At 43.6% G+C, this 23,325-nt stretch overlaps 1 protein-coding gene across 5 annotated transcripts in view; it reads right to left on the bottom strand.

Annotated features, from left to right (window-relative positions):
- hsf1 (heat shock transcription factor 1) overlaps positions 1-23,325 on the bottom strand; it is a 161,324-nt gene that overhangs the window by 61,735 nt on the left and 76,264 nt on the right. For 4 of the 5 annotated variants that reach the window (XM_063044676.1, XM_063044673.1, XM_063044672.1 and 1 more), the window contains exons 5-8: positions 22,988-23,063; positions 13,792-13,853; positions 2,046-2,142; positions 928-1,061 (exon numbers count right to left, since the gene is read on the bottom strand). In XM_063044676.1, the coding sequence (XP_062900746.1) occupies positions 928-1,061; positions 2,046-2,142; positions 13,792-13,853; positions 22,988-23,063 (369 nt within the window). The remainder of the gene's footprint in view (positions 1-927; positions 1,062-2,045; positions 2,143-13,791; positions 13,854-22,987; positions 23,064-23,325) is intronic. The other variant, XM_063044674.1, reaches the window with a different exon arrangement.

The raw sequence follows: 23,325 nt of genomic DNA, 5'->3' as shown, positions 1-23,325 counted from the left end.
TGCAGAGGAAATTTACGAGGATGTTGCCTGGATTGGGGAGCATGCCTTATGAGAATAGGTTGAGTGAACTCGGCCTTTTCTCCTTGGAGCGATGGAGGATAAGAGGTGACCTGATAGAGGTATACAAGGTGATGAGAGGTATTGATCGTGTGGATAGTCAGAGGCTTTTTCCCAGGGCTGAAATGGTTGCCACAAGAGGACACAGGTTTAAGGTGCTGGGGAGTAGGTACAGAGGAGATGTCAGGGGTAATTTTTTTTTACTCAGAGAGTGGTGAGTGCGTGGAATGGGCTGCCGGCAACAGTGATGGAGGTGGATACGATAGGGTCTTTTAAGAGACTTTTGGATAGGTACATGGAGCTTAGAAAAATAGAGGGCTATAGGTAAGCCTAGTAATTTCTAAGGTAGGGAGATGTTTGGCACAACTTTGTGGGCCAAAGGGCCTGTATTGTGCTGTAGGTTTTCTATGTTTCTAACCTACAGAATCACTTTCAAGGTCTCTTTCCAATTTACATTCTCAGTATTATTTATTTTTTTCCCTTGCACAATGTCTTCTTTGGCTGTTTGTCAGTCGTTGTTGATGCATAGTTTTTGCATAAATTCTGTTGTATTTATTTGCCCGTAAATACCCACAAGAGCATGATTCTCAAGGTAACATATATATACTTTGGTAATTAAATTACTTTGACTATAATTGTACAAGTTGGCTATTTGTGAGAATTATGAATCATGCACTGAATATTTTTTATCATCTCTGATAACATGACATATTGCATCGCAGATGGTAGTTCTTCCCAGAAATGGAGAAGACATCATAGTGAAAATCATTACTTTGACCATCAATCCAGCCAACGTGTGATATAAAGCCAATGTACAAAAGGCATTAGAGAAAGATTCAGCCTAACATCTGGTGGTGTTGACATACTCACCTTTCCACATTAAGAGATGGGGAGGGTGCAGGACTGCACTGTGCCAGGTCTGTAATGTCTGAAATAATTGGACCAGATGACAAAGTGCTGTCTGGTGCGTAACAGTTGTTTCCTGGGAAATTTGCACAAGTCTGCTGTAATCAAAAGCATAGACAAGGATAAAGAGGCTGTGGACAACGGCCCCAGTCAGAATATAACACTTAGATCATAAGGCCATAAGATATAGGAGCAGAATTCAGCCATTTGGCCCATCCAGTTTGCTCTGCCACGGCTGATCTAATTTTCCTCTCAGCTCCAATCTCCTGCCTTCTCCCCGTATCCCTTCATGCCCCAATCAGTCAAGAATCTATCAACCTCTGCCTTAAATATAAATAGTTTGCTTGTGTGACTCCCCTCCAATTTTGGGTATTTTCCTGATTTATGAACAAAATTGACTGTTAAAATTGAACCTGTTTACAACACATTGAAAGACTGTGGTTACAATTACTGATACAAGCAGTAGACTTTACTTAATTAATCCCTAATTGTTATGGGCTGATTTGAACCCCTGACAGCTGATCAATATTCCAGGCTCACAATGTTGTCCACTGGTAGAGCCAGGGTTTTCCTCTTTATAGCAAAGGAGAATGACAGAAGACTTGATAGATGAGTACAAGATGATAAGAAGCATGGCTAATATAAAGGGGCATAACTTTAAGATTTTGAGAGGAAAGTACAGGGGGTGGCGGGAATCTCAGGGACAAGTTTTTATTATTTTTTTTAAAACACAATAAATGGAGAATGCGTGGAACATGCTGCCAGGGGTGGTGGTAGAAGTAGATATATTAGGGGCACTTAAAAGACTTTTATATAGTTATGTGAATGATAGAAAAATGGAGGGCTATGTGGAAGGGAAGAGTTAGAATGATCTTGGAGTAGGTTAGAGTCTGGCACAACATCATTGGCTGAAGGGCCTGTACTGTTCTAAGTTCTAATAATCACTAACATACTTAGAGTCCAATTCTGGCACCAGTTTGTATGGAGTTTCATCAACCGACTGTGGACAATCATACATGCACACTCAGTATGAAATCAATTAAATATTCACGAAGATGCTCCACGTGCATTCCAGAACTTACTGTCAGTACCGTTGATTCCTGCAAGGGTTCCAATGAGAACTGGCGACTGTACTTTGGCATGGAATGCGCTGAACTACTGTCATTTAGCATTAGAGGCCTGGAAGAGAGAGAAAAACGTATACTTGGAATACTTGATATTGAAAGATTACATGGACACACAAACATACATTATCTTTAATTTGGTTTTGAGTTGATTGCTAAGGTAAAAATTAAAGATTAGCTTTGTCACACATATACCAAACCATCAATACAGTGAAATACATTGTATGTGTCAACAACCAACATAGTTCAAGGATGTGCTGAGGGCAGTCAACAAGTGTCGCCAGGCTTCTGGCACCAGCACAACTTCTCCACTCCACAACCTCCTAACACTAACCATACATCTTTGAGGGAAGAAACTCATATGGTCATAGGGAGAACATACAAACTCCTACAACAGTGGCAGGAATTGAACCAAAATCTCACAGCTGGCACTGTAAAAAAAAAAATGACGTTGACCAGTACACTACTGTGACACCACACATCAAATTCAAACATCTTGACTTAACCTCAACAATAACTAAACTTAAAAATCTCTCTCTGCGTATTGGCTTTGAATATGGAAGAGGAGATGAAAAAAAAAGATGAAACAGCATTGGGTTATAGTTTGAGTGGGTTGAAAATAATCCGCCCATAAACCTTTGCTGACAGTCAATTAGCAAATTTGTACCTCAATTTACCTGCCAGGGAAGTGTGGAAACAGATGCAATAACATTGAATAGCATTTAGAAAGACACATGAAAAGGCAGGGAATGGAGGAATATAGACCACATGCAGGCAGGCTAGATCATTTTAAATTGGCATCATGGTCAGCACAGACATTATGGGACAAAGTTTTGTTCCTGTGCCACACTGTTATATGTTTTGAGTTCATTAACCCAGCTTTTCTCCAAAACCACAGGAGGTTTTGCAGATGCTGGAAATCCAGAGCAAGATACACATTTCATGACATATGTTGGTGATATTAAACCTGATTCTGAAATGTGGAAGAACTCAGCAGGCCATGCAGCATCTATAGAAATGAATAATCTGTCAGGATTGGAAAGGAAAGGGGAAAGGTGGCAGAATAAGGTGGTGGTGGTGGTGGTGGGGATGTGGGGTGTGGGGTGTGGAAGTAATTCTAGCGGGAAGGTGGTGTTAACTCAGAGGGCCAGATAAGATATACCCCAGGTTACTATGAGAATTGAGGGAAGAGACTGTGTTACCTTTGGCAATGACCTTTGAGTCCTCACTGGAGTGTTACCAGATGATTGGAGAGTGGTAAATGTTATTCCTTTGTTCAAGAAAGGGAGTAGGGATAACAATGGGAATTATAGACCAATGAGTCTGAATTCAGTGGTGAGCACTTTATTGGAGAAGATTCTTTGAGATAGGATTTATGGAGTCGGCTGGTGGCACAATGACATCAGCGCCGGACTCTGAAACGGAGGTTCCCGGGTTCAAACCCAGTCAGGGCCACTTCCGAGTACGCTTTCCATCCGTGTCAGGTGGAGTGTTGAGATCGCAACGCGACCTCGTAAAATAAAAAGGGGAAAATACTGTGAAATGTCTGTGTGAGGAGTGGCGTGCTACACAGTCTCTCTCTCTCGCTCTGTGCCTTGTAAAGGCGTGAAAAAGACATCGTTCCACCAACATCGCACATGCACGGACGCACGCACGCAGACGCACACACCAAAAAAATGATAGGATTTATGAGTATTTGGAGAAGCATAGTCTCATTATGGATAGTCAAATGGTTTTGTGAGGGGCAATCATCCTTCACGAAACTGATTAAATTCTTCGAGGAGGTAACAGAGCACAATGATGAAAGTAGAGCAGTGCACATGGTGTATATGGACCAATGGTGTTCCAAAGGCATCTATTCTGGGTCCCCTGTTCTTTGTAAACTTTATAAATAACTTGGATTGGGAAGGGGAAAGTTGGGTCAGTAAACTTGCAGATGGCATGAAGGTTAGTGGAGTTTTGGATAGCTGGTGGGAGGGTTATTGTAGTTACAATGGGACATTGCCCGGATGCAGAGCTGGGCTGAGATGTGGTAGGAGGAGCTCAAAACCTGAAAAGTGTGAAGTGATTCATTTTGAAAGGCCAAATTTGAAGGCAGAATACAGGATTAAAGGCAGGATTCTTGGCAGTTTGGAGGGAACAGAGGGATCTTAATATCTGTAGATCCTTCAAAGCTGCTGCACAAGTTGATAGGGTTGTTACGAAGGTGTATGGTGTGTTGCCCTTCAATGAAATTGAGTTCAAGTGCTGTTGCAGCTCAATTAAACCCTAGTTAGAACTCACTTGGAATACTGTGTTCAGTTCTGGTTGCTTCATTATAGGATGGATGTGGAAGTTTTAGAGTGTGCAGAGCAGATTTATCAGGATGCTGCCTGGATTAGAGATCAGGTCTTATGAGGACAGGTTGAGCAAGATTGGGTTTTTCTCTTTGGAGTGAAGGAGGATGAGAGCTGACTTGATAGAGGTGTACAAGATAAGAAGCATTGATCAACTGGACAGCAGAGCATTTTTCCCAGGGCAGAAATGGACAATATGAGAGGGCATAATTTTAAGATGACCAGAGGAAAGTAATGGGGGGGGGGGGGTTGTCAGCAGTTAAGTTTTTTTTTTAAAAATCACAGAGAGTGATGGGTATATGGAATATCTTGCCAGAGGCAGATACATTAGGGACATTGAAAAACTCTTAGATAGGCACATGGATGACAGAAAAATGAAGGGTTAGATTGATCTTAAGAGTAGGCGACATCGGCAACATGAGGGACCGAAAGGCCTATACTGTGCTGTAATGTTCTATAATTCTTAAACCCTTCCACTAAATGTACCTCTGCAAGTACTTCTTAAATGATGATTGTACCTGCTTCAACCACTTCCTAGCTACTAGGCAAAGGGATGATGGAACTGATGTATGCCACAAACTGAGGCAAATCCAACAAGCCATAAATCACTTCAGCAAAACATGAGGAACAACCTGATGTAACAAAGGAGGTTAGCAGCTACAAATGGGCAATGCAGTTCTTCTGACTGGATAAATCACTGCCTAGCACGGAGTTGCCAATGCACAGGACTGAGGGCAAAACTGTAGAGGGTTGCAAACTCAGTTAACTCCACCATGGGACTAGTCTCCCCACCATCAAGGATATCCTCAATTGGTGGCATCCATCATGAAGAACCCTCACCATCTGGGCATGCCCTCTTCTCATTACCATCATCAAGGAGGTGCAGGAACCTGAAGACACACACTCACAGTTTTAGGAACAGCTTCTACCCCTCCACCAGTAGTTTTTTTTTATAAAAAAGTCTATGAACCCATGAACACTACCTCACAAGTTTGCTCTCTTTCTGCACCACTTATATTGTTATGTAACTTGTAGTAACTTTTACATATTGCATTCTACTATTGCCGCAAAACAACAAATTTCACCGCATATGTTAGTGATCATTCTGTGGAGGCTATTGCTGTTTCAGAAACAGTGTGCATATGTTTCTCTACTGCAATCAACAAGTTTCTACATTACCATTACCGTACACTTCAAATACACATATTGTACATGCACATCACTGAAGGATACCCAACAACTGCAACAGGGCTTGAGTGGTGTTACCTCCTACAAAGTGAAACCAAGTGACACTGGGAACAAGGCTTCATGCTCAGATGAGTTCAATGTCTTTTATGCTCACTTTGACCATTAAAGCATTGAGGAGCCGTCACGTACTCCCACAGTTCCCGATGACCCTGTGATTTTAGTCCCAAGGCTGATGTGAGAGCATCCTTCATGAAGGTGAACCCATGGAAAAAACCTAGGCAGATGGGGTATCTAGCCAAATAGTAAAGACCTGTGTCGATTAACCGGCTGGAATGTTCACCAATATCTTTAACCTCTCACTTTGGCAATCTGAGGTACCCACATACTTCAAGCAGTCTTCAATTATACTGGTAGCTATGAACATGGTAATCTGCCTCAATGACTATCGACCAGTAGCACTGACATCCACCGGGATGAAGTGCTTTGAGAGGTTGATATGAAACATATCAACTTCTGCCTGAGAAGCGACTTGGATCCACTCCAATTTGCCTACCATCACAACAGATCAACAGCAGATGCAATTTCATTGGCTTTTCACTCAACCCTGGTACATCTATACAGCAAAGGTGCATTCATCAGAATACTATTTATTGACTACAGCTCAGCATTCAAAACCATCACCCCCTAAAAACTGATCAATAAGCTTCAAGCAATACACACAAAATCAGACATCCCACCTCTCCCGGAAGTTCCGGGAGTCTCCCGCATATTAACAGTGGCTCCCTGATACCCGCAAATTATATACAACGTCACGGAAATCAATTTCCAGAGAGAGGAGACAGGAGAGAGGAGAGAGGAGAGAGAGAAAACCATGGGAGAATGTTCCAAAAAAAGGAAATATAAAACGTACGTCACCCCAGACTACACTAAAGTGTACCCCTGCCTAATAGGGGTCAAAATAATGACAGTATTGCTCGCTGCACTGTTTGCAACAGTGACTTTTCTATTGCCCATGGTGGGTTGAGACTGTAAAAGACATGTTGAGGTGAGTTTAACAGGTGTCATTCGTTCATTAGCATAGCTAACGTTATTTAAACTAGCTGGCTAGCTGCTAAGGAGCTATTCTATTGCAGACATCCCACCTCTCCCGCAAATTGATGGTGCTACCTCCCTGAAATGAGTTTTTGCAGGGTGGGATGTCTGCAAAATGCTGCTGGAATGCAGCAGGCCAGGCAGCATCCACAGGAAGAAGCACAGTCGACGTTTCGGGCCAAGACCCTTCGTCAGGACTAACTGAAAGAAGAGACAGTCAGAGATTTGAAAGTGGGGGGGGGGTGGAGGGGGAGATCCGAAATGATAACAGAAGACAGGAGGAGGAGGGATGGAGCTTGACAGGAGAAGCGATGGGAGGCAGAGTCAATAAAATGTGGTCGAAAAGTTGAAGGGCCGAAGAAATTATAGATGGAGAGCAGTGAGAGAGGGTTTCACTAAACTCCTGTTGAAGAGAAGATTTAAACTTCTTTAGTGTAGGCATCATTGGAAGAGGCTTCGCAGTAGTGAATTTAAAAACACAAACACGCAGGAAATCTGCAGATGCTGGAAATTCAAGCAACACACACAAAATGCTGGTGGAATGCAGCAGGCTTTGCCTCGATATCTCCTTGAGCAATCTATGGAAAAAACATACGGTCGGCACTTTGGCCTGAAACTTTGAATGTATTTTTTTCCATAGATGCCGCCTGGCCTGCTCTGTTCCTCCAGTATTTTGCGTGTGAACCTCTCACTCAATGTCATAGAAAACCTACAGCACAATACAGGCCCTTCGGCCCACAATGCCGCGCCGAACATGTACATACCTTAGAAATTACCTCGGGATATCCATAGCCCTCTATTTTTCTAAGCTCCATGTACCTATCCAGGAGTCTCTTAAAAGACCCTATTGTATCAGCCTCCACCACCATTGACTTACCCCTGACATCTCTTCTATACCCACTTCCAAGCACCTTAAAACTGTGCCTTCTCGTGTTAGCCATTTCAGTCCTGGGAAAAAGTCTCTGACTATCCACACGATCAATGCCTCTCATCATCTTATACACCTCTATCAGGTCACCTCTCATCCTCCGTCGCTCCAAGGAGAAAAGGCCAAGTCAACCTGTTCTCATGAGGCATGCTCCCCAATCCAGGCAACATCCTTGTAAATCTCCTCTGCACTCTTTCTATGGTTTCCACATCCTTCCTGTAGTGAGGCGATCAGAAATGAGCACAGTACTCCAAGTGGGGTATTGATCCAAGTGGGAATACTCCAAGTTGACCAGGGAATTGATTATAGACTTCAGGTGGAGGAAACTGGAGGTCCATGAGCCAGTCTTCATTGGAGGATCAGAGATGGAGAAGGTCCTTGGTGTTATCATTTCAGAGGATCTGTCCTGACTCAAGCATGTAAGTACTATTACGGGTAAAGCCTGGCAATACCTCTACTTTCTTAGAAGATTGTGAGGATTCAAAATCAGAATCAGATTTATTAACACCGGCATGTGACGTGAAATTTGTTAACTTGGCAGCAGCAGTTCAATGCAATACATAACACAGGAGAAAAAAGTAATAAAAATAAATAAGTAAATCAATTACATTATACATATATTGAATAGATTAAAAATCGAGCAAAAAACAGAAATACTGTATATTTTAAAAAAAAAGTGAGGTAGTGTTCAAGGGTTCAATGTCCATTTAGGAATCGGATGGCAGAGGGGAAGAAGCTGTTCCTGAATCGCTGAGTGTGTGCCTTCAGGCTTCTGTACCTCCTTCCTGATGGTAACAGTGAGAAAAGGGCATGCCCTGGGTGCTGGAGGTCCTTAATAATGGACACTGCCTTTCTGAGACACCGCTCCCTGAAGATGACCTGGGTACTTTGTGGGCTAGTACCCAAGATAGAGCTGACTAGATTTACAATTCTCTGCAGCTTTTTTCGGTCCTGGGCAGTAGCCCCTCCCTGCCCACACCCCTCCATACCAGACAGTGATGCAGCCTGTCAGAATGCTCTCCATGGTACAACTACAGAAGTTTTTGAGTGTATTTGTTGACATTCCAAATGTCTTCAAACTGCTAATGAAGTATAGCCGTTGTCTTGCCTTCTTTATAACTGCTCGATACATTGGGATCAGGTCAGATCCTCAGAGATCTTGACACCTAGGAACTTAAAGCTGCTCACTCTCTCCACTTCTGATCCTTCTTTGAGGATTGGTATGTGTTCCTTCGTCTTACCCTTCAAGTCCACAATCAACTCTTTCATCTTACTGATGTTGAGTGCGAGGTTGTTGCTGTGACACCATCCCACTAGCTAGCATATCTCACTCCTGTACGCCCTCTTGTAATCACCTGAGATTCTACCAATAATGGTTGTATTGTCAGCAAATTTATAAATGGAATTTGATCTACGCCTAGCCACACAGTCATGTGTACATAGAAAGTAGAGCAGTGGACTAAGCACACACCCCTGAGGTACACCAGAGATGATTGTCAGCGAGGAAGAGAGTTATCACCAATCCGCACAGATTGTGGTCTTGCGGGTAGGAAGTCGAGGATCCAATTACAGAGGGAGATACAGAGGGCCAGGTTCTGCAACTTCTCAATCAGGATTGTGGAAATGATGATATTAAATGCTGAGCTATAGTTGATGAACAGCATCCTAACATAGGTGTTTGTGTTGTCCAGGTGGTCTAAAGCCGTCTGGAGTGCCACTGAGATTGTGTCTGCCACTGATCTATTGGGGTGATAGGCAAATTGCAATGGGTCCAGGTCCTTGCTGAGGCAGGAGTTCAGTCTAGTCATGACCAACCTCTCAAAGCATTTCATCACTGTAGATGTGAGTGCTACAGGGTGATAGTCATTAAGGCAGCTCACATAATTCTTAGAACATAAAACACAGAATAGCACAGCACAATACAGGCCCTTTGGCCCACAATGCTGTGCCAACCCTTAAACCCTGCCTCCCATATAACCCCCGCACCTTAAATTCCTCCATATACCTGTCCAGTAGTCTCTTAAATTTCACTAGTGTATCTGCCTCCACCACTGACTCAGGCAGTGTATTCCACGCACCAACCACTCTCTGAGTCAAAAACCTTCCTCTAATATCCCCCTTGAACTTCCCACCCCTTACCTTAAAGCCATGTCCTCTTGTATTGAGCAGTGGTGCCCTGGGGAAGAGGCGCTGGCTGTCCACTCTATCTAATTCCTCTTAATATCTTGTATACCTCTATCATGTCTCCTCTCATTCTCCTTCTCTCTAAAGAGTAAAGCCCTAGCTCCCTTAGCCTCTGATCATAATGCATCCTGGTAAATCTCCTCTGTACCCTTTCCAATGCTTCCACATCCTTCCTATAGTGAGGCGACCAGAACTGGACACAGTACTCCAAGTGTGGCCTAACCAGAGTTTTATAGAGCTGCATTATTACCTCACGATTCTTAAACTCTATCCCTTGAATTATGAAAGCTAACACCCCATAAGCTTTCTTAACTACCCTATCTACCTGTGAGGCAACTTTCAGGGATCTGTGGACATGTACCCCCAGATCCCTCTGCTCCTCCACACTACCAAGTATCCTGCTATTTACTTAGTACTCTGCCTTGGAGTTTGTCCTTCCAAAGTGTACCACCTCACACTTCTCTGGATTGAACTCCATCTGCCACTTCTGCATCCTATCAATGTCTCTCTGCAATCTTCGACAATCCTCTACACTATCTACAACACCACCAACCTTTGTATCGTCTGCAAACTTGCCAACCCACCCTTCTACCCCCACATCCGGGTCATTAATAAAAATCACGAAAAGTAGAGGTCCCAGAACCGATCCTTGTGGGACACCACTAGTCACAACCCTCCAATCCGAATGTACTCCCTCCACCACGACCCTCTGCTCTCTGCAGGCAAGCTAATTCTGAATCCACCTGGCCAAACTTCCCTGAATCCCATGGCTTCTGACTTTCTGAATAAGCCTACCGTGTGGAACCTTGTCAAATACCTTACTGAAATCCATGTAGATCACATCCACTGCACTACCCTCACCTATATGCCCGGTCACTGGTATAATTGTTGCCTTTTTGAAGCAAGAGGGAACTTCCACCTGTAGCAGTGAGAGGTTGAAAATGTCCTTGAATACTCCCGTCAGTTGGTTGGCACAGGTTTTCGGAGCCTGACCAGGGACTCTGTTGGGACCTTCCACCTCGCGAGGGTTCACTCTCTTTGAAGACAGCCCAACATTGGCCTCTGAGACGGAGATCACAGGGTTATCAGATGCAGCAGGGATCTTTACAGCTGTAGCTGTAATCTCCCTTTCAAAAGGGCATAGAAGCCATTGAGTCCATTTGGTAGTGAAGCACTGCTGCCACTCATTCTATTGGGTTTCGCTTTGTAGGAAGTAATATCTTGCAAACCCTGCCAGAGTTGCCGTGCATCCGATGTCGTCTCCAACCTCGATCGAATTGTCTCTTCGCCCTTGAAATAGCCCTCTGCAAATCATACCTGGTTTTCGAGTACAGGCCTGGGTTGTCAGACTTGAATGTCACAGATCTAGCCTTCAGCAGACGATGTACCTCCATGGCTTTTGGTTTGGGAATGTACCGCAAGTCTTTGTAGACACACACTCATCCACACAGGTTTTAATGAAATCAGTCTAACAACTTATCAGCATGATCATCCTGGTTCGAAGATGAATCCCTGAATGCAGTCCAGTCCACTGATTCAACGCAGTCCTGTAGGCGCTCCTGTGCTTTCCCTGTCCATACCTTCTTGGTCCTCACTACTGATGCTACAGTCTTCAGTCTCTGCCTATACTCAAGGAGAAGTACAGCCAGGTATCAAACTTCCCGAAGTGAGGACGTGGAATGGCACGGTAGGCATTCTTGATTGTGGTGTAGCAATGGTCTAGTATGTTGTTTCCTCTAGCATTGCAAGTGACCTGTTGATGGTAGTTGCTTAGTGATTTTTTTCAGACTGGCCTGGTTAAAATCTCCCAAAACGATGGTGAAGGCGTTAGGGTGCGCTGTTTCATGTATGTTGCTCCCATTGCTCAGATCATCTAAAGCCTGCTTGATATTGGCCTGAGGTGGAATGTATACCGCTACCAAAATGATCAGAGAACTCCCGTGGTAGGTAAAAAGTATGGTACTTAACTGCTCGATATTCCAGGTTTGGTGAGCAGAATTGGGACAGCACTGATATATTTGTGCACCAAGAAGAGTTGATCATGAGGAATACTCCTCCACCTCTGCTTTTGAGAGACTCTATAGATCTATCCTGACCCCATAGATTGACCCAATCTGAATTGCTGCATTCGGTATGGAAGGGGTTAACCAGGATTCCATAAAACAAGGGACACACACGGTCCTAATGTTCCTCTGATTCAGCACCCTAGCTCTGAGATCATTGATTTTAGTCACCAGATACTGCACTTTGCCAGCAAATTAGTCGGTATAGGGAGTTTGAAACCCCATTTCCTTAAATGCATTTAAGGAAACCTCTCCCTTTTTCTTCACCATTTACACCTCGGACTTCAACTACTGCACAGAGTCTTGTCATCTTCAGAAGTTTCCTGATGACTCTGCCATAGTTGGATTAATCAGCAAGGGAGACGAGGCTGAGTACAGGGCTACGGTAGGAAACTTTGTCACATGGTGTGAGCAGAATTATCTGCAGCTTAATGTGAAAAAGACTAAGGAGCTGGTGGTAGACCTGAGGAGAGCTAAGGTACTGGTGACCCCTGTTTCCATCCAGTGGGGTCAGTGTGGACATGGTGGAGGATTACAACTACCTGGGGATACGAATTGACAATAAACTGGACTGGTCAAAGAACACTGAGGCTGTCTACAAGAAGGGTCAGAGCCATCTCTATTTCCTGAGGAGACTGAGGTCCTTTAGCATCTGCCGGACGATGCTGAGGATGTTCTACGAGTCTGTGGTGGCCAGTGCGATCGTGTTTGCTGTCGTGTGCTGGGGCAGCAGGCTGAGGGTAGCAGACACCAACAGAATCAACAAACTCATTCGTAAGGCCAGTGATGTTGTGGGGATGGAACTGGACTCTCTCACGGTGGTGTCTGAAAAGAGGATGCTGTCCAAGTTGCATGCCATCTTGGACAATGTCTCTCATCCACTACATAATGTACTGGTTGGGCACAGGAGTACATTCAGCCAGAGATTCATTCCACCGAGATGCAATACAGAGCGTCATAGGAAGTCATTCCTGCCTGTGGCCATCAAACTTTACAACTCCTCCCTTGGAGGATCAGACATCCTGAGCCAATAGGCTGGTCCTGGACTTATTTCCTGGCATAATTTACATATTACTATTTAATTATTTATGGTGCAACTGTAACGAAAACCAATTTCCCCCGGGATCAATAAAGTATGAGTATGACTATGACTATTTGTAACCCAGTCCTGCACCCATGCTTCCTCCGTGGGCGCTTCCGACCACAATCGGTGTTGTTTCCGTCAGTTTTAAGCAGCATTGTTCGTTTAAACATATTAAGCCACCTTTGTTGACTGTACTGACCTTGGAAGCAGTTGTGCTTTTTAGCTGTATCAGGGTGAAACAAGAATCTTTAATCGTATACATTGTAAGTACAGCATGTCAACTAGAATTCTGACAAACTTCAATGTGTGGTGGAGGGTATATTGACTGGTTGCATTACGGCCTGGCATGGAAACTCCAGCGACCCTGAACAGAAAGGCCTATCAAAAGTACATACAGTCTTGCCCAACAGGGGTAAAGTCCTGGTCACTACTGATCACATCCATAAGGAGCACTGTTGCAGAAAAGCAGCATCCATCATCAAGGACCCCCACCATCCAGGTCATGCTCTCTTCTCGCTGATGCCATCAGGAAGGTGATACAGGAGCCTCAGGATTCACTACCAGGTTCAGACTCTTGAACCAGAAGGGATAACCTCACTCACCCCATCACTGAGCTGTTCCCACAACCCATTATCTCACTTTCAAGAACTCTTCATCTCATGTTCTCGACATTTATTGCTTATTTATTCTTACTTATTTTTCTTCTTTCTGTATTTCTACAAAAGACATTAATTTCATTCTTGTCATGAAATGCTACCAATAATATTATTGGTTTATTATTGTTACATGTATTGAGGAACAGTGAAAAACTGTTTGAGCTCAGACTCACATTTTCCTCTTCACGCCAATGACTCTGTTGGATTGCACAAGTGAAATCAGAAACTGAATTAGCTGCAAAAGAAGAAAAAAAAGAAATAAAAAAAGTTACAATTCTGTGTAAAAGTAAGAACCAATCCAAATCATAGTCATTCTGTGCCATCAAACGGATCCCTTCTTAGTCCCAGACTGAAAGAATCCTGTTCCTTACATGGACCCATCTCCACCTATAAATTCAATCGCACATTTTCCTTCAGGTCATGGCTCTCCACACACAGTTGTTTGGTGAACTCGGTGCAAACGTGAAGTTGGACCGATTTATGACTACGGAGCACCCACCTCCCCTGGGAAAATAAAATCATTTAGTGCTATTCCATACCCATTTGATCATAATTTATTTCCTTAGAGATACAGAACAGAACAGGCCCCACTGGCTTTTCAAGTTCCGCCACCAACAACCCACCGATTTCACACTAGCTCAATCACGGGGCAATTTACAATGACCAATTAACCTACTAATGGGTAAGTCTTCGGATTGTGGGAGGAAACTGGAGTACATGGAGGGAACCAATACATTCCATGGGAGGACGTACAAACTTCTTACAGAGGATGCCAGGATTCAACTCCGAAGTCCAATGCCCCAAACTGTAATAGAATCTCGCTAATTGCTATGCTACCATAATTCATCAGCACTTTGCTCAGTTGGCTCACCTTGGTAACTAACCCACTTACAACCAGCTTACCATGTTGAGCAACGAATAATCAATGCAAAAGCTGTACAGCAATAAGGGCATGACAACTACTGCTGTAATCTGGCCTACCATGGCACATCCACCCATCACAGTCACTCTGTCCCATCAAACAGACCCCTTTTCTCAGTCCCAGACACCCCACTGCCTACACAATACCTCACAGGGTGGGATACCTCCAAGCTAACCTTTCTTGAAAGGTAAAATCCCCCAAATAGTTGTCTTCTCCCAAACATCATGCCATGCAAATTAGCAAGTCCATTAAACTGACTGCATCATTCTCTGTGGGTCCAACCCTCCTGCCATCGCAACCCACGCACCACCCCAACCCAAAGATTTAAAGATAGGAGTGGAAGGTGAACCTGCGCCACACACCCTCAGCTCAGCTGAAGTCACAGGACAGCCGCCTTGATAATGGAGAGTCCGCTGGGAAGTGCCATTAGCAACATGGTCTAAAAATTAGAAATTTCACACATTAATCAAAAAGATGTTAGATGATCAGCTAATGCTTTTATTCATTTTTGGGATCTGGGAGTCACTGTCATGGCCGGCATTTACTGCCCGGTCCCTCAATTCCCCTTCAAGGTGTTGGTGGTGAGCCACCTCCCCTGAACCGTATCACATGAATTATCATGAATTTCGGTAAGGAGACCAGTAACCATGAAGGAACAATAAGGTATTTCCAAGTTAGAGTGGTATGCAACTTTGAGGGGACCTGCAGGTCACTTGCCTGCTGTTTTGTAAACATCTAGTTGCTTTCAGTGGAGTTGAGGAAGACTGGGCAAATCATTCTGTAAATGCAAGTAATGCTGGAAGTCAATGTTAAGGATAGAGATTGCCAATTAAACAGGCTGCTTTATCCTGTGCAGTGCCAGGCTTCAGTGCTCCTGGTGTGGCACTCTGAGGAAAATGAAGAAAAAGGGTGCAGAAGGTTCATTTGTTTATAGTATTGAAAACCATGCAATTCAAACAAATGGCTGACTATTAAACTGATCACCTTTTCCAATATCACAGTAAGAAAGCTTAATCCCAACGTTAACAGTGGTAATGAAATTACCCAGCAGATCTTCCAGAACAAGGTACTGGTCCCATGACTTCAGGCAGCTTGATCAATACATCGTCGTTGTTGTGAATGTAAGCAATTTGGTCTTAGATATGAAACTACCAACCTATTATCCATTTGATGGAGTACACACCATATTCAAAACCGAAACCACCATCATGCAATTTTCCATAAACACACCAACCTCCGCTAGGTTATCTTCCTGGTAAATATTGCAACCCCAAGAGGAAATAACTTACCTCTCAGAGCCAACTGATCTAATATTCCACGTTGCAACACATTAAGCTGGCTAATCGGAGAGATAATCCCCATCTACCTAATACTGACTGGCTCTCCTGAACCAGATATTGCCAAACAGCCACTGTCATGAAAAGAAGTGTACCTTATTGTAATGGACCTCCATCTTACTTACCTGGCATCCACAGCCCCAAATATGGATAAGAAAGCCAGTTTCAGACTTTACAGTAATTGCCTACTTCTGCAAAGTGCTAAGAAAAGGCTCTCCTACCAGACTTTCATCAGAATCTTCACCCAAACACTGAACAGTTCTTCTGCACATTGTTTGTCTGTCTGTCTTGATGCATGCATTTTTTAAATTTAGAACGACAGCACAGAATAGGCCCTTCCAGCCCCTTGAACAACGCTGCCCAATAACCTCCGATAACCCCTGATTAACTCTAACCTAATCATGGGAAATTTACTATTATCAATTAACCTACCCGGTATGCCTTTAGACTGTGGGAGGAAACTGGAGAACATGGGGAAAACCAACGCATTCCATGGGGAGGATGTACAAACTCCTTACTGAGGGTGCTGGATATAAACTCCAAATTCTGACACCTTGTGCTGTAATGGCATCACAATAACTGCTACGTTGCCACAAAGTAGATTCATTGATTCTATTGTGTTTCTTTGCATTTACTATGAATATCCCCCAGAAAATGAATTTCAGTGTTGTCTATGGTGATATACATGTACTTTGATAATAAATTTACTTTGAACATTGACCTCACATTTTTAGTAGCTCATGAGATTAACGACTCAGAATCAGAATTATTATCATTGGCATGTGACGTGAAATTTGTTAACTTGGCAGCAGCAGTTCAATGCAATACATAATCTAGCAGAGAAAAAAATAATAATAAATAAACAATTAAATCAATTACCTCTATTGAATAGACTTTAAAAAATGTGCAAAAACAGAAATAATGTATATTAAAAAAAAGTGAGGTAGTGTTCAAGGGTTCAATGTCCATTTAGGAATCGGATGGCAGAGGGGAAGAAGCTGTTCCTGAATCGCTGAGTGTGTGCCTTCAGGCTTCTGTACCTCTTACCTGATGGTAACAGTGAGAAAAGGGCATGCCCTGGGTGCTGGAGGTCCTTAATAATGGACACTGCCTTTCTGAGACACCGTTCCCTGAAGATGTCCTGGGTATTTTGTAGGCTAGTACCCAAGATGGAGCTGACAAGATTTACAACCTTCTGCAGCTTTTTTTGATCTTGTGCAGTAGCCCCTCCACACCAGACAGTGACGCAGCCTGTCAGAATGCTCTCCACGGTACATCTATAGAAGTTTTTGAGTGTATTTGTGAACATGCCAAATCTCTTCAGACTCCTAATAAGGTCTAGCCGCTGTCTTGCCTTCTTTATAACTACATCGATATGTTGGGATCAGGTTAGATCCTCAGAGATCTTGACACCCAGGAACTCGAAGCCACTCACTCTCTCCACTCCTGATCCCTCTATAAGGATTGGTATGTGTTTCTTTGTCTTGCCCTTCCTGAAGTCCACAATCAGCTCTTTCATCTTACTGACATTCAGTGCCAGGTTGTTGCTGTGGCACCATTCCACTATTTGGCATATCTCACTCCTGTACACCCTCTTGTCACCACCTGAGATTCTACCAACAATATTTGTATCATCAGCAACTTTATAGATGGTATTTGAACTATACCTAGCCACAGTCATGTGTATATGGAGAGTAGAGCAGTGGGCTATATACACACCCCTGAGGTGCGCCACTGTTGATCGTCCGCGAGAAGGATATGTTATCACCAATCCGCACAGATTGTGGTCTTCCAGTTAGGAAGTCGAGGATCCAATTACAGAGGGAGGTACAAAGGCCCAGGTTCTGCAACTTCTCAATCAGGATTGTGGGAATTATGGTATTAAATGCTGAGCTACAGTCGATGAACAGTATCCTGACGTTGGTGTTTGTGTTGTCCAGGTGGTCTAAAGCTGTGTGGAGAGCCACTGAGATTGTGTCTGCCGTTGACCTATTGTGGCGATAGGCAGATTGCAATGGGTCCAGGTTCTTGCTGAGGTAGGAGTTCAGTCTAGTCGTGACCAACCTCTCAAAGCATTTCATCACTGTTGATGTGAATGCTACCGGGCGATAGTCATTAAGGCAGCTCACATTATTCTTCCTAGGCACTGGTATAATTGTTGTCTTTTTGAAGCAAGTGGGTACATCCGCCCATAGCAGTGAGAGGTTGAAAATGTCCTTGAATGCTCCCGCCAGTTGGTTGGCACAGGTTTTCGGAGCCTTTTCAGGTACTCCATCAGGACCTTCTGCCTTGCGAGAGTTCACTCTCTTTAAAGACAACCTAACATCAGCCTCTGAGATGGAGATCACAGGGTCATCAGGTGAAGCAGGGACTCAATGAGTTTGCTGAAAGGAAATGGCCATTATTAATTCCAAACCCCACCAATGTCCCACTACTTTATTTTGCCCAATTACAAAAGGTAATTTTAATGAAGACTCCCATTCCATGTTAACATGCCAAGGATACTACTATCACATTAAGGCAATGAACAAGTAGGGGTTCCATTATCAGTTAAATCCAAATCCCAGATCATTGGATGCAATTAAACATGATACATAAACAGATGCACCATGAAGAGCATTCTCACTGGCTACATCAACGTCTGAAACTGCAAAGGATTGAAATAAGCTACAGGAAGTTGTAAAGTCCGCCAGCTCCATCATGGGCACTAGGCTCGCCAGCATCGAAGTACGTCCACAGTAAAAGAATCTCAGGGTTGTACGCGGTGATACGTATGTACTCTGATAATAAGCCTTACTTTGAACATCTCAAAGGGGCAATGCCTCAGAAAGATGGCATCCATCATCTCTAAGGATGTGCCCTCTTCTCACTGCTACCACCAGGGAGGAGATACAGGAGTCTGGACGCACACACTCAGTAATTCAGGCAACACACATAAAAGTTGCTGGTGAACGCAGCAGGCCAGGCAGCATCTCTAGGAAGAGGTGCAGTCGACGTTTCAGGCCGAGACCCTTCGTCAGGACATCTGCAGAATTCCTGTTGTCTCAGTAATTCAGGAACATCTTCTTTCCCCTGCCATCAGATTTCTGAATGGACATTGAACCCATGAACACTATCTCACTGTCTCCCGATGAAAGGCCTCTGCCCGACACATTGACTGTACTCTTTTCCATAGATGCTGCCTGGCCTGCTGAGTTCTTCCAGCATTTTGTGTATGTTGCTTGGATTTCCAGAATCTGCAGATTTGAAGGTGAGGGGCAAATTTTTGAAATATATAAATACACAGAGTGGTGTGTGCCTGGAAACGGCTACCTGGGGTGGTGGTGGTAGGATATGGGCGGATGGGATTAACTTAGTTAGCCATTTGTTAACTAATTTAATTGGTTTGGCACAAAATTGGGTCGAAGGGCCTGTTCCTGTGCTGTGTTATATCTACATGGTATGTTCTGTTAAGAACTGTTCCTCAAGCTTAAGATGGGCATCATTATAATAATGCATGAGGTTAAAACAGATCGACAAGAATGGGATGGCCAATTACAGTCTCAATGCTATGGACTGAACAGAATGCTCTGCATCTGTCTTTAGTATTTTTAATGTAGAGGAGACTGCACTGTCTAGCAGATCAGAAATGCAAGTGAATCTCTAGGGTGGAAACTTGTTGGATTTGGTGGAAATTGCCAAGGCAAGCCAATGAATATGGAGGCTGGTCCAGTGACAGACCTGGATCAGGGGAATTCTATCCTTGCTCTGTCCAGGAAAGAGTGAAAGCAGATGTGGGAAATAAATGTGTGCAGCATGGTAGCATTTAGTATAACACTTTACAGCACTAGCTGCAAGAAAAATTGGGGTTTGATTTCCGTTGCTGTCTGTAAGGAGTTTGTACAAACCCCATTTCCAGAAAAGTTGGGATATTTTCCAAAATGCAATAAAAACAAAAATCTGTGATATGTTAATTCACGTGAACCTTTATTTAACTGACAAAAGTACAAAGAAAAGATTTTCAATAGTTTTACTGACCAACTTAATTGTATTTTGTAAACATACACAAATTTAAAATTCGATGGCTGCAACACACTCAACAAAAGTTGGGACAGAGACATGTTTACCATTGTGTTACATCACCTCTCCTTTTAATAACACTTTTTAATTGTTTTGGAACTGAGGATGCTAATTGTAACAACATACATCAAAGTTGCTGGTGAACGCAGCAGGCCAAGCAGCATCTGTAGGAAGAGGTGCAGTCGACGTCAGGACGAAGGGTCTCGGCCTGAAACGTCGACTGCACCTCTTCCTACAGATGTTGCTTGGCCTGCTGCGTTCACCAGCAACTTTGATGTATGTTGCTTGAATTTCCAGCATCTGCAGAATTCCTGTTGTTTGATGCTAATTGTAGTAGATTTGCAATTGGAAATTTTGTCCATTCTTGCTTGATATAAGACTTCAGCTGCTCAACAGTCCGTGGTCTCCGTTGTCTGATTCTCCTCTTCATGATGCGCCGTACATTTTCAATAGGAGGTAGATCTGGACTAGGCCAGTCAAGCACACGCACTCTGTGTCTGCAAAGCCACGCTGTTGTAGCCCGTGTAGAATGTGGTCTGGCATTGTCCTGCTGAAATAAGCATGGATGTCCTGGGAAGAGACGTCGCCTTGATGGCAACATATGTCTCTAAAATCCTAATATACACCTCAGAGTCAATGGTACCTTCACATACATGCAACTCACCCATGCCGTGGGCACTGATGCACCCCCATACCATCACAGATGCTGGTCTTTGCACCTTTCGCTGATAACAATCTGGATGGTCGTTTTCATCTTTGGCACGGAGAACTCAACACCCGTTTTTTCCGAAAACTGGCTGAAATGTGGACTCATCTGACCACAGCACACGGTTCCAGTCTTTCGGTCCACTTGAGATGAGCTCGGGCCCAGAGAACTCGCCGGCGTTTCTGCATAGAGTTGATGTACGGCTTCCTCCTTGCGTAATACAGTTTCAAGTTGCATTTCTGGATGCAGCGACGGACTGCGTTGAGTGACAATGGTTTTCCGAAGTACTCCCGAGCTCAGGTGGCTATAATTGTCACAGTAGCATGACAGTTTCTTAGGCAGTGCCACCTGAGAGCTCGAAGATCACGCGCATTCAACAATGGTTTCCGACCTTGCCCTTTACGCACTGAGATGTCTCTGAATTCTCTGAATCTTTTCATAATATTATGTACTGTAGATGTTGAAAGACCTAAATTCTCTGCAAACTTGCATTGAGAAATGTTCCTTTTGAACTGACTAACAATTCTCTCACGAATTTTGGCACAAAGGAGTGAGCCATGACCCATCCTTGCTTGCAAAGACTGAGCCTTTGATGGACGCTACTTTTATACCCAGTCATGATACCTCACCTGCTACCAATTAGCCTGCTTAATGTAGAGTCTTCCAAACCGGTGTTACTTGAATATTCTGTGCACTTTTCAATCTTATTTTAACTCTGTCCCAACTTTTGTTGAGTGTGTTGCAGCCATCAAATTCTAAATTTGCGTATATTTACAAAATACAATTAAGTTGGTCAGTAAAACTGTTGAAATCTTTTTTTTGTACTTGTGTCAGTTAAATAAAGGTTCACCTGAATGAACGTATCACAGATTTTTGTTTTTATTGCATTTTGGAAAATATCCCAACTTTTCTGGAAATGGGGTTTATACATTCTCCCTACTACTTTCAAAAGACTTACAGGTTAGGGGTTAGGACTAGTAAGCTGTGGGTATGCTATGTTGGTGTCGGAAGTCTGGTGATTCTTTCTAGCTGCTCCCAGTACATCCTCTGGATATGTTGGTCATTGACTCAAAACAATGCATTTCACTGTATGTTTTGATGTACATATAACAAACAAAGGCAATCTTAAGCCTTTAAAAAGATAAATTAAACGTGGTTAAGCAACAAGTCATCTGTGATGGATGGGTAGACATCCCATGAGACATTTCGTACAAAAGTCTTGTAAACAGAGGAAATACAGCCTGGGAGGAGGAACAGACCCCCATCTTGTCTACAGTATGGAATCTATTCCACTCTTTCAGTTCCTCCATTGTCTTTGAACCAACCATGTCCTTCTGCACTGGTGCCTGAGATCTCTTCCTTCAGCAAGTCCAGGTGGTCCTCATCCATTTACCCTTACATTTACAAAATCATTCTCGTGAACCTCCTTTGGACCCTTACAAGGGGAGCTGAGTACAGGAGCAAAGAGGTCCTTCTGCAGCTGTACAGGGTCCTGGTGAGACCCCACCTGGAGTACTATGTGCAGTTTTGGTCTCCAAATTTGAGGAAGGACATTCTTGCTATGGAGGGAGTGCAGCACAGATTCACTGGGTTAATTCCAGGGGACGGCGGGAATGTCAGATGTTGAAAGATTGGAGCGACTGGGGTTGTATACACTGGAATTTAGAAGGATGAGAGGGGATCTGATTGAAACATATATGATTACTAAGGGATTGGACACGCTAGAGGCATGTTCCCGATGTTGGGGGAGTCCAGAACGAGAGGCCACCGTTTAACAATAAGGGGTAGACCATTTAGAATGGAGCTGAGGAAAAACTTTTTCACACAGAGGGTTGTGGATCTGTGGAATGCTCTGTCTCAGAAGGCAGTAGAGGCTAATTCTCTGGATTCTTTCAAGAAAGAGTTAGACAGAGCTCTTAAAGATAGCGGAGTCAAAGTATATGGGGAGAAAGCAGGAACAGGGTACTGATTGTGGATGATCAGCCATGATCACAGTGAATGGCGGTGCTGGTTCGAAGGGCCAAATGGCCTACTCCCGCACCTATTGTCTATTGTCTTACCAACGCCAGCACATCATTTCTTTGATAACAGGCCCAAAATTCCTCACAATACTCCAAGTGCAGTCTGACCAATGCAGGTCATACGTTAAACCCTCAGTATTACATTGCTGCTTTTATATAGGTCACAGCTTAACTAACCAAGATAACCTTTTACATTAGTCTTTGTAAAATAAACTAAATTCCATTCAGTGCTTTTGCCGAGGGAAGCTCTCATGCATTCTTCTTAGCTGCCCTAGCATCATCTCCAATCATTTATTTTGCATGCCCTTCTCCCCAAAGCCTCACCTTATTCACGACTTTCTGCTGCTGTGCGTGTTTCTGGCGAAGACTGGCCACTTCACGCCACAATGCTTCGTTTTCACTGAAAATGCCGAGAAAGATTAACGTTAGCAATGCTAGAAGGCCACCACAAAACAGGTGACACAAGATCAAAATGAGGGCTTATAATTGTATTTGCTATCCAATGGCAGGATAACACTCCAAATGGTACTAAGATGCACCTGAGCCAGGCACTTAATTTAATTATAACCACAGCAATACCAACTTAATATTGTGGGGGAGAAAAAACAGTTGACATTTTAGGTTGAGAGCCTTCATCTGGACTGGACTGACATTTCTAAGTC

Source organism: Mobula hypostoma, chromosome 3 (assembly GCF_963921235.1).
Source record: "Mobula hypostoma chromosome 3, sMobHyp1.1, whole genome shotgun sequence".
Taxonomy (NCBI): Eukaryota; Metazoa; Chordata; class Chondrichthyes; order Myliobatiformes; family Myliobatidae; genus Mobula; species Mobula hypostoma.
This window is presented reverse-complemented; position numbering and strand designations above follow the sequence as displayed.